At 35.2% G+C, this 13,100-nt stretch overlaps 1 protein-coding gene across 1 annotated transcript; it reads right to left on the reverse strand.

Moving 5' to 3' along the window:
- Positions 1-218: 218 nt before the first annotated feature.
- On the reverse strand, positions 219-4,145 carry LOC114181186 (serine carboxypeptidase-like 26). The gene is made up of 9 exons (XM_028067559.1): positions 3,733-4,145; positions 3,548-3,643; positions 3,166-3,258; positions 2,993-3,078; positions 2,634-2,897; positions 1,031-1,158; positions 852-947; positions 634-739; positions 219-546 (listed from the first exon to the last, which is right to left on the reverse strand). Exons 1-9 carry the CDS (start codon positions 4,085-4,087, stop codon positions 316-318), a joined length of 1,455 nt encoding a protein of 484 aa, XP_027923360.1. The 5' UTR covers positions 4,088-4,145; the 3' UTR covers positions 219-315.
- Positions 4,146-13,100: the final 8,955 nt, after the last annotated feature.

The following is a 13,100-nucleotide window of genomic DNA, read 5'->3' on the forward strand; positions in this document are numbered from 1 at the left end:
AGTATTGAAATATAAAAATTATTCATAATCATTTAATATTCATTACCTATAATCTAAATACACCATAGATAATCAGAAAATCATTATTTAAATCTCTAATCCTAGAAATTTGATCATCACTATAACAACATAGGTTTTCAATGTTTTTGTCTATATTAGAAATCATTCTCGACCTATTTGTTTATTACAATGGAATCAACTTAGCAAAAATGACATAGTGAATAGTAATAAGATGTTATAATTTTATTACTTAATGAAGTGATCGATCCCCTTGATAGAAGGAGTGTTTTATTACATAATAGGAAATACAGAACTCTAAATAGGAGGGTCCTGCATGGAAGATGGCATAGTGATCTTTGTTTTGGGCCTAATTGATCTAAGTTTATGAGGGTTGAGCGATTGAGTTGAAAATGGCAGGTTCTTGTTCTGGAGGAATGATTTGAAAAGGGTAAAAGCTTGACGAGGTCTATGAAGTGGAACCTCATGTCCTGCCCCTCTTACTGCAACCAATGTAAGTCCCTTGTAAACTTGACTCCACCCACCAACCTTTCACACCACAATAATATTTATTTAAATATTATTTATTAAAAGGGAAAGCTAATAACAAAAGACACGACAGAACCAATTGAATACCTCGCCGTTATCATTCCAAGGGTACCAGTTGATGATGGTAGGTAGGTTCAATGAAGCAATTGAATACCGACTCGCGGTTACAGGCACCACTGAATCAGTGTCTCCACTACAGATATAGTAAATTGATTAGGAAGTATTAATAAATTTTCATAGATGCATTAATGTAAAAATAATACACTCCAAGCAAGCATTAAAATAAGTTAATATCTGAAGAATACCTGTAGACCCATATCCTGAGGCCACCATCAAGAATTTCTTGATATATTGGAAGCATAGAAAGTGGAGAATCACCCCAATTCTCCACGATGATATCACTGTTAATAAAACAATTAAGTCAACTATAAAAATAAACCAACTATATATAAACTTATGATGAAATGAAAATTATATAACATACTTGCATCCGATCCATGAATAAGGAATCGCAGTTACGTTGGCATGAAGAGCCTTCTGAACTTCTGGACGATTGAAATACACCTCAGAGTACCTCTCAGTACAAGGATCGTATGCTCCATACAGCCTTCCCTGAGTTTTGAAATCAATAATTTCAAATTAGTCCAATCTAAGAACAGATGAAGCTATTTTCCAATTAAAACTATATATAACTACATATAATGCCATTTTTCAGTTAAATTCAAATTTTTATTTTTAAAATATGTAATGTGTTTAATAAATTAATTAAAATAAAACTCCAAATTCAATGAGAATCGTACCACCTGTTATTATTATTATTATCGTCGCCGTCTATTAAAAACCTCTCTTGTTCGAATTGTTGATGTGCTGGAGACAGGTTTTGGATACCACACTCCCCAACCGATGCTTTTGCAGAGACCAGGATGCACGTGAATATCATTGAAAGTTATTTGTGTTTTAACTTTTTCATAAGTTAACTTAAAAGCAAATATTTATTTTTGTACATAAAGAAAATTTTCTTATTTTTCTTTTTAATTTTATTTTTTATATAATTATTATATTTTTATTTTTATCTTTTAAATAATTATTAATTTAAATTTCATTATTTAATAAATTATAAAAATTATTTTATTCTTTTAAATTACTATTTATTTTGCAATAAAAAAATGCATAACATATATACTTTTACTGATAAAATATTAAAAATAATGTTTCCTGTCTTTCTTTTATAATAAACTTCTTTCTTCTTTTACAGTAAACTAGCGAACATATAGCGTTGTCATGATACATGTGTATTTGTATTTTTTAATTTTCAAAAAGTTTTAAAATAAATAATAAATATTTAATTAATTTTTAAAATATTTATTTAATATAAAATTAAAAAAATAAGATATATAAAAAAAAGTTTTTAAAATAATAATTTAAAACAAAAAAAATTTTCAGAATAACGGTTAAAAATAAATTATTTATAAAATAATTAAAAATAAATTTGATATTATGAAATGTTCTTTCTATATTATTATAAATAATTTCAAACTGATATTATAAATTTCACACGTTTTTATTGTTTCAAACTACTGAGTTCCACTTCCTTTTCCTATTTTGTCATTTTCTACTCAAACAAACACAGCCAAAATATCATGCTTCAGAGGTCCACAAGCTTCTCCCAATAATATACTAGCTGCCGAGATTTCACAACAATTTTAGATCTTCTGGTTCACCTTAACAATTTCTGAACATTTTGGTCATTTACAATATATAAACATTATTATAATTTTTAATCATCAAATTAATTTTTTATGACTCGAAGCTAACCCTCTATCCAATTCTACATTATTTTTGCCAACCACGTGATCTCTCTTCAACTGGCTTTCAAACCATTTAATCTGAAGATAATATGTTAAAATACAGGTAATACCCAAGATTACAAGATTAATACCTAATTCTTATAATATTTTACTATTATCCTAATATGGTATAAATTTAATACTTGAGATTAAAAATAAAAAGGGAGATCTTAATATCTTAAAAATATGAATAATGAATTAAAATGTTAGTGATATTAAAGGAAGACCTTTGATACTTACTAAGCGATTCCTTAAACGGCGTTTGAGTGTTGCAGCTGTAGCATTGCAGACGGGGGTATAAATGCTATATGGATCAATGTTCCCCTGCTCAACACTTGCAAGTTCAAAAGCTTCCACACATTTCTGTGGTGGATGCTGAGCAGAATCAAACTCACACGCAATTCTCAGCAGTTTATATGTGTCATCTGAAATCAAACCATTCACCCACCAGTACTCAAATGTTCCAATGTAGTCATGGTAATCATCTATCACAGCATTTCCAACCTGAGAGTCATCACACCCAATTAAACATTGTCAAGACTTTAAATCGCTGTTTTTTCATATTTCATTGGCATAGATCATGAATGCTTCGAGCTCACCATAAACCCCTTGAAATTTATATCCGGGTTCTCGATTCCTTTATTTTTGCGATAAATGACTTGAGACAACTGAGGAACATAGTGGCCTGAAATGAGTTTGTAAAGCTTTCAGTTAACGGTTCTGGAGGGTAAATCTTAGGAGGAAAACTAGTATTTTACTCATGAAACTGGACCTGCATAACTTTCTCCGGCAATGTAGAAATCTCTATGCTTGTACTGAGGAAACCTTTCAAGCCAATTAACAAGGAATATATATGCATCTTCAGCTGCAAATTGCAAGCCAGAAAAGAAAAAAGAAAAAATAAAAATGTCAAAATCAGTCCCAAGAATATTAGTGATACATCTTATTAAACGTGGAATAATAGATTACAAAAGATCAGATTTTATTAAGACGGACTCTATCTCATTAATCTGATACTATTTTAAAAGTCAAACAATCTTTACAAAATGTTTACTTGTATATTTTATATATTATACGAATGTTTCGGCACTTAAAATAAGTGAGATATCCTCCATCAGCAAGCAAGCATTTTCGCAAACTGTGCAACTGCGTACCTGTTTTTTGGTCACCTGCGGTATACAGATCTGATGTCGTGTTGGAATATGAAAATCCAACACCAGCAGGAGAATCGAGGAAGAGTATATTTGCCACTGCAGGGAGACAAACGAAAATTAAAACATATCGTAGGAAATAATAATGACCAACCATCGAAAAAGAAAAAAAAAAACACTTCCCTTACATTTGTTCCAAGCATAAGGATTGGAGTAAAGTGATTTGCCATCAGGATTGATTCGAAAAGGACCAATTTCTTCAGCTGCTCCATAAGCAATAGAGGAGCATCCAGGGCCACCATTAAGCCACAAAACAAGTGGCTTTGAAGTACTGGGTTGTGTCTCTACCAGCCAATAAAACAATGCTCTCCCAGCTTCCTCATTCACAGTCACATATCCCGAGTACTGAGAAAGAACCACGTTCTCTGGCTGTCCTGGCAGCTTCGTAATCCTATCCCTTAACTGCTCCTTTGTGGGATAAGCTAAGCCAATTCCCACAAAGATGGACAAAAGCAAAACAGCATGTAATTGGGAATGTTTCATGATTAGCTGGAGAATAATGTGAGAACCAATGTGGTTGATTTATATAAGTGTCATAAGTCTGGAGCACGAGCACCACCCTCAAATACAAGTTCCAAGAAATGATAATAAAAAAGATAATTGAAGCATGTGGTGGTTATTTATCCAAGACAATAGATTTTTTTCTAACATAGCATAGTTTTTTTTGGGGTTTGTTTTTTTACTGTTTACGGTGAAAATTAAAAAAAAAAATTCATTTGGGACTGTGACACAACTATAAAATATCATCCTGCCTTTGCTAAATCGTGTTAAGTCATGATAGATGTTAGTTGTTTATGCAGAGAACAAATAAGATAGGTCAGACACAAGTGTTATCTTATTTTAATCTGTGATCTCTTCAGCAAGCTTCCACCTGGCTGGTATATGTCGTTTGTGGATATTTCGGTGTGGACTGGTTTGAACCCGAAAAGGATTACCTACAGAAGAGACTTTGATGCTCAAGTCAGCAAAAACTCTTAGAAAGTCAAATCTCGTAATTAGGGGAGTAATGAATGCATACCTTTAATTGTTGGGGTCCATGCGCATTTATAGGTTATTAATTATGCTTAGCCACGTCACGGGTTGGGTCCCTGTTTGTGTCGTAGGTGGGCCTGGGTCTTGGGTCAGGCCTCTTAGAACGGTTATCGTGGGCCATTAGGGGCCCTGCGGGTAATTCTCTGAATTTGTCAAATTCTTGCTTAATCATCTTAAGTTATCGGCTTAGGCCGGGTACTGTTAATCGTTCATACATGGTGATTACTTGCGTCTTTAGGGGCTATATAGGCGGGTTTTATGGCTATAGTCGGGTTGAACCGGCTAGGTGTGGTACACCAGTCCCCTAGTCTTTGCCGGTATAGCTATAACGGCAAATGATGAGAAGTGTGTTTGGCTAGGCCGGCTAGGTGTGGTACACCAGTCCCCCAGCCTTTAAGTGTGAGGAACAGTGTTAAGGCTTGGTATCCGAATAGGTTTGGGGCAGGTGAAAGGGTGGCAGATGTCAGATGTCTAATCAGAGGGGTTTTGCGCCGTCATTTTTTAGGGTTGTAACCTTTAGTGTGCATTGTGATGCTTCATATGGGTTGTGACTTTTGGTGGGAAAATGTTGTGTCGTTTGGAATCATCGCTTATAAATATGTGGATTGCGTGGAGAGTTTTTTTTTTGTTGGCTCATTTGTAAGAATTTTGAAATCAGATATTTGCGTGCGTTAGAACTGTCTGACTAGTCTCTTGTATCTGCTGGCATCTTTCATTCTAAAAAAGGTATGTCTAGTACTAGCGATAGTGTGTTGTTGTCGTCGTCAAGTAGTGGGAGTATGCAGTCTAGAGAGAATGTAGGTAGGCATCTTGAGGATGGAAGTGTTAGCCCAATGGCTGTGGTGGGGAGAATTCTGATGGAGACGATAACTGAAGTGAGGGAAGACCCTCCCGATGAGATAGCGGAAAGTAGCTGGCCGGCCAAGGCCGGTTACGATTGGGTTGCAGCTGATGTTCGAAACCAGTCGTCATTGTTCCGATGGTCCATGCTGCTGAATTCATGGCTGAATTGTACTCCTGTTATTACAAGGGACATGGACCGTGGTATGGTGTAGCATTGTTGAGCGCATTTGTCATGGGCAAGAAGGAGCTGCCGACAAGTTTTTTTATATGTATATGTGCCATTTTTCCCAATTGCATGTTAGGTTGTCGTTAGACGACTTTGCTATGGGAGTGCTCCGCCTATTAAACGTAGCACCTACTCAACTACATCTGAATAGTTGGGCGTACTTGCAGGCCTTTCGTGTTCTTTGTCAATCGTTGTATCTGTAGCCGTCTCCCCTTGCATTTTTATACTTTTACGATACGAAGCCCTGACAACCGACAACATGGCTATCCTTGGTGAGCAGGCCGAGTATTAGTAGGTTGGACGCATTTACACAATCGTTCAAACACTTCAAAGATGGGTTTTTCAAGGTTGTAGTGAAGGAAGGAGGGAGGTCGCATTTCCTCAACGCATATGGGAGTTCCAAATTCCCTTTTAGTTTGACGGGTAACCCCTGGCGATATAAGGATATGAGTACCGATGAGTTGTCGGCGGCGGATAGGGAGGTGCTGGAGGTACTGATGAAGTTTACGGATAAACTGCCCACTAAGGGCTTAGTTAGGATTTATAATTCGATTCATCCGATAATTGATATTGAAGGTATCTGTTTGTGATTTCAACTGTTTCAATGTGTTTAAGTTAAACTAATCGAACTTTGGTGTGTTCAATGCAGGACATATGACTCAAGTTGGGAAGAAGAATTTGACCCTTTTTCAAGCGCTGGGGAAGGAGAAGGCGGTTAAAGCAAAAGCGGCCGGAAACACTGAGGTCCCAAATTTACAAGAGTTGTTGGTGGAGGTGCATGTACACAGCGACACCAAAAGGAAAGCCGAGTTGCCGACCAGGCCTGGCAGAGGCAAAGATGTTAAGAAGGTGAGGGCTGCCTTGTTGGGGCAAGGGTTGTCTAGTGGTGCTAAGGGGCCGGAAGCCGGTCTGATTGAGTTGCCGGAGACGACCGTTAGAAAAGATATTGAGATTAACATGACGGAGACATTGATTAACTCCATTGGTAGTATGGAGTCGGACCACCTGGTGAGGACAATGGTGGAGTTTAGCAGCAAGGCGTTAATATTGGGTCGTCAAGTTGGGTCGTTGTACTGAAGAGAGCTGAAGAAAGGGAATCGCGAGAAGTTGGAGGATCTGCAAGGGAAGGTTGACAAGTTTGCGGAAGAAAAAGTTGCATAGGAAAAGGAGAGGGAAGAGTGGAAATAGGAGAAAAATAGGTTTGGGACCTGGAAGGTTCGCTGTTTGGATTCAGAGACGAAGCTTAAGGGGAGAATAGCTGACCTTAAGGCGGACTATGATGAATTGAAAGAAAAACATGAAGGGGTGGAAGTGGAGCTCGAGGACTTGAAAAGCTGCATCGTTCAAGAGCACATCAATGGGTTTCAGAAAGGGGTGAGGCAGGCAGCCTTCTTCTACAAGGAGGTTGATGTGGCTGATCCAAGATTTGATGTGAACAAAGATGTAGTGGACGGCCAGCTCATCGATGAAGCCGAGAGCAGCCCTGGAGAGGAGGTAGAGAAGGCCATGGCGGATGAAGACGCGAATGCGGGGGCGACCGTGGAGGGTGAAGGCGACAAGGCGGCTTAGGATATAGTTTTATGATTCCTATTGTTAATGAATCCTAAGTTTGTAATAACTCGTAGAATATTTTTCATTGCTTTTGAATGTGATGCATATTTGTGGATATATTTGTTGTGGTTGTTTGACGATAGCATTCATGATAGGAACGCGATTATTTGACGATATTGTTATGCGTGTTATACGCTATGTTTTATATCTATTTGTCTGAATATGTGTTATTGTTGTTGGTTGTTTGGTTAATGGGAGTAGTCGAACTAGGCCGCTTACTTGTGGTAAGGGCGAGGAGCTAAAAACGATATAGCTATAGCGGCAAAGGATGAGAAGTGTGTTTGGCTAGGCCGGCTAGGTGTGGTACAATAGTTTTTCTAAAATACTTGAAGTAGTCATTAATTTTGTATTCTGTAATGAAATGAATCGAAATGGTGTCCATATGACATGACATAACTTCAGTTCATCCATAATAAAGTCATCTCAACATAATACATTTTCATAATGTGTTAGATAAAGGCCAAATCAAGTTTCTTCTTATGGGCATTGATTACTTCTCTAAGTGGATTGAAGCAGAATCATTGGCAACTATCACGGTGCAACAAGTATAACAATTCATGTGGAAGAATGTCGGTTGCCGATATGCCATCCCACACACTATCATTATAGACAACGGGTGACCGTTCATTGACAAAGGCTTAGGTGACTTCTATAACGACATTGGGATCAAGCATAAGACAAGCATAGTTCAATGGGAAGCAAAGGCCGCTAAGAAAATCAGCCTAGTCTAGATTAGAGAACCATCTCTATGACGAAAGCATTACATTGAAGAGCTTAACGATAGCTGCCTCAATATGAACTTGGACCTACTAGTCGAAAAAAGACAAAAAGCCCACATATGGGAAGAAACAACTAAGCAAAAAGCGTTAAGAAGATATAACTCCAAGTTGCATCCGAGAACATTTCATAAAGGGGAATTGGTATGACGGATGGCAAGCAGTGCAAGAAAACATGACGATAATATTCTCAAACTCAATGCACACTAACCATGATTATGCACAGATTCACAAATAATACGCAATTAACTCATTCATTTAGCATCTTAAACACCAAATTTAATAGATTTCACATTGAACCTAATTTAAGTGAAAATCAACCCTTCAAGTACACTAAGCAAGCAATTCCACAATTTAGAATACAACTCGTCACCCATTTTAACATGTTAGAACGAAATTTCACAGGAAATTAGTTAAGTTAGCTTCTCTCACCTGACAAAACTGACCAAACATGCGAAAAGCCCCAACTGACTTTGAACCTCAAAAGTTCTACCTCAACCTATCGACAACAAAAAGACAATGGAACCGAACTAAAAAACACTAGTTAGTGAAGAGTGAAACTAAAGTTGCTAGAAACACATGTAAACCTAGGGAAACCACATGCAGTACCCAAAACAGAATGAGTGTTGAAGGGAGATGAAATTTTGACTTACTCGAAAGGAGATTTCGTTCAGTTAGACTCACAGAGGATTCCGTGGTGATTGCAACTCCGACCTCTTATCACGAAAGGGATGAAATTTGAGTTAGAAAGGTGGATAAACAACTTGGGGTTGAAGAAAAGAAAAGATGTTTTACAAGCATAATGAAATTGAAAAGGTAATAGTGAATAGAACATTTATTTATTGAATGACATAAATTAAGAATGAGAAAACGGGCCAATCTGGCTCGTTTTGACTAGTTTGACTCGTTTTGGCCTAACCCGTCCTTGGACCACTAAAAACGTGTCAAGTTAGACCGGTCTGCCACTAAAAATGGACTAAAAATTACAATTTATTCTGCCAGACTAGCGGGCTTGCTTGCTACTTCTTTTTAATTAATTTTTTTTAAAATTTGTTTATATATATACTTAGAAATAAATACTTAAAGCATATTTAACCATATAAATATTTTAAAAGCTTGAATTGATTAATTAATATTTTTAATTAAATAAATTAAAATATTTTCTAAATTTGAATTAATTAATTAATATTTTTAATTAAATAAATTAAAATATTTTCTAAACTTGAATCGATTAATTAATATTTTTAATTATATAAATTAAAATAATTATTACATTTATATGTTAAATTATTTTATTATAATAAATAACTTGAACTTAATTTATAAGTGTTAATTATTTAAAATATAATAATATTTTATATTTATATATATATATATATATATATATATATATATATATATATATATATATAAATGTAATATAAAACGAAGTGACAGATTAAAAATTATAACTCAACCTATCTTGTTTTATCGAGCTCGTGGACTGGCATGTAGACCACAACTTATTTTGACAAACAGAGAAAATTACATAAGTGGAAGAAAATTAATTATGTGAGGTTAATCCGTCAAAATTGTGGGACCAATAATTTCTCTATAGTATTGAGTTTAACGATATGAGCAACTTGTTGAGTGACCTCCTTCTCCGGTTCCAAGTGGACAAAAGCAAATCAACATGCAATAGGGAATATTTCATGATTTGTTGGAGAATCATGTGAGAACCAATGCGGTTGGTTTATAGAAGTGTGGAACACGAGCACTAAACTCAGATACAAGTTCCAAGAAAAGATAATAAAAATGATAACTTGAAGCATGTGGTGGTTATTTATCCAAGAGAATGATTCGTGGATTAAAAATATTAGGGGAGGCTTGGTTGTTCACGGCTAAATATCAAAACTAGGAAAGGTAATAATAAAAATAAAAGCAAAAATAATTTAAGATATTATTTTTATTGTTATTGTGATGTAATTTAGTTTTATTCAATTTCAATTTTTTCTTTATAAATGTATATAAGAGTCACATGTGTGAGTATGTATCATATTATTGTGAAGAGTACACTAAACATACAGCGGATTTTTCATAAATTTATTTTCTTTCTATTATCTCTTTTTATCTGTGAGTGCGTCCAAACAATTTGTGTCAAGAATTACTAGAATAAACGACTGAGTTTAAAAGGGGTAAATTAAACTATCACATATTTTTCAAAAACTTTAGAATGAAATCATATATAAGTTCAATTGACATTCAGTTGTTGTTTAGAAATTTATTCCAGAAGCAAGAATATACAAGATTAAAATAATAAGCTGAAATAACAACAAAGAAAGAGGAAATAAGAAATGCATATAAAAGTTTTATATTGGTTTGCTCATAGCTACATGCAATTGAATAATCACGGTGATTATATCAATACATTACACTTTTCAAGTTTTACCATCGAGATAATAAAAAAATGTAAAATATATTTTTAGTCTTTAAATTTTGATGCAAAATTGGAAGTAGTTCTTATCTCAAATTTTGATACAATTTGGTTCCTAAACTTTAAAATGAATAAATATAATTCTTCTAACCTAACTGAATTAAATTTTTTGAATGTTTCAAACGACGTTTTAAGTTGACTTTTGAACTGTTTACAACATGTGATATGTTTAGCCTAGAACACCATTTAATAAGTAAACAAATTTATCACTATTGGGTTATAAAAACTATATCTATTCATTTTTTTAAGTTTGAGATAATGATGAATTCTAATTTTTCATCCAAGTTTAGGGATTACAAACTATAGTGGTTGGACGAGGACACCTTGGCCAAAACCCACTAAAGACCTCGAGATGAGAGCACCTCAGCCAATGCACACGGAAGACCCAAGGATAGATACATCTCGCCTAACATGGCAATGTAAAGGTATTTGAATAAGCATCCATGTAAGCAACATCGGCTTAAAGTATAAACCATCTTTAAATTAGAATGAGTTAGGGATAATCGTACTTAGGAAACCCTAAAAAGGAGTAAACCTACGAATCCTAGGCCTAATAAGGACAAGGCCCAAACAGGTACAATAAATAGTTAATGTTCATGAGGTATGCCACTGATCATGATTGCATTATTCTCTCTGTCACACTTCCCTAACTTAATCGTTAGAGTATCTTTGTAGACACCCACACTTGAGATATCTTGGTCACACTAGAAGAGGATACCACAACATAGTAGAGTGGAAGGTTCTTGTGCAAAGGAGAAGGAAGATATACACATGTAACTACATCTAGACCTAATAAGAAGATTTGCGTGCTTCTAGATACATCTCAGCCTAGCAAGAACATCTGGCATCCATTATGGGTCGAGTTGCACTCTAAGCATGGTGTCTGGTGTCCACTAGGATTAGAGCGAATAACGGACGTAATGATGTGAATGGGGATTCGAACCTTATGGTGATGAGTGCACAATTGTAGAGGGAGTTGGTTGAGTTGAAGAAGCGTAGAGTCGAATACACGGAGGAGATATGGGCATTAAAGATGAGATTAGGAACAATAGAAAGAAGCGAGCAAGGAACAAACCAACACACAGTTGGAATCGTTGATAGGTCCACAATGCTCCTAGGCACAATGAGGCATCCTTTCATAGATGGTATCGTGGAGGTGCCTCTTTGCCTAGGCTAGAAGACACTCCATATGGACAAGTTTCGCAACCGAAATCGTGACAGAACGACAGGCCAAAAAAGAAACTAGTTTAAAAAGAGATTTTGGAGTCATCACCATAGTTTATTTTTGAAACTATGGAAAACCATAAAGATAAAGCAAGTCTGCGAAAAATCAAATTTTGGGCCCGGAAGTCAGTTACGCATAGGAAAGGTGCTACCTTCAATTAGATGTGCGAAATTGATAAGGTTTTCAAAATGTTAATTTTCCCAAAAATAATAAGTAGAAAGAATATAAAAAAGAAACATTCTTTTTTTAAAATAATGAATTTGATGATTTGCAAGAAAATAAATAACTCAAAACGTGACACTCTTGTTTTATTTTTCTGCTCATTTTTGTGACACCTTGTATGATATGTACATGAGAAGGTAAGGACTAAAGAATGTAAATAATCTTCCTTTTGTGCCTTAACAAATAGGTCGTATGCCTAATGGATCTAAGGTAAAGTACATGTGTTCACCAGGTTAGTTTCCTAATACCTAAAGATGAAGGACACTAGAGCAATGACCCTATTCAAGTGGACAATAGTCCAAATTCCCTTAGCCAAGAACAACTAAAAAGACAATTTTAATGTAAGTCAAAGTCGCCTAAGTCGATACTAACTATTTAGTGATATTATATAACAAAGTAATATGAAAATAATTTTAAAAATGGCAAAATGTTAGTCAATTTCATTGTCATAACAAATTCTTACAAAGTCCAAGCCATATCAACTAACAAAAGGTACCTATAAAAGAACATAAAAAGGTATCATAATTAGCCCTACAAAAAACAAGTTGCAAGCTTACAAAACGTGTTCAACAAAAAAAGACTAACCAAAAGTGGAACCATGTCTAGTATCAACGTTATCATCCCCAACATTCTCGACAGTATATTCCTCAAGTTGAGCATCGACCGAAAGAGTAGCAAGGTTGTCCTCATATGTACTCAATCAATACTAGGGATGTTTGATACACGTCTTTTCCCACATCAAAGCACTCATCATTTAAAGGGTACCATAAAAGAAAAAGGCCTAATGGAGAGCCTTGCGGAAACCCTCTCCATGTTCATCTACCATGGAAGCCTGATGCCCAAAAAAATAGAAATGTAAAATAATTTGAAGATTCATTCTCTTTATGTATGATAAGGTTAGTAGTAGCTCCCTCCTTCTTAAATTTTCCTTATCCTTCCATCAATTGTATGATTTCTTTAGTAGCTCTTTATAAATGATTTCTAGAGTAGCTCTCTCCTTCTTAAATCTCTCCTTATCATGTCCTTCTTAGATAAAATCTGATGTTGATGCTATAGTATAAAGATAACATTGGTATTTCTTCCTACAC

Source organism: Vigna unguiculata, chromosome 4, assembly GCF_004118075.2.
Source record: "Vigna unguiculata cultivar IT97K-499-35 chromosome 4, ASM411807v1, whole genome shotgun sequence".
Classification (NCBI taxonomy): Eukaryota; Viridiplantae; Streptophyta; class Magnoliopsida; order Fabales; family Fabaceae; genus Vigna; species Vigna unguiculata.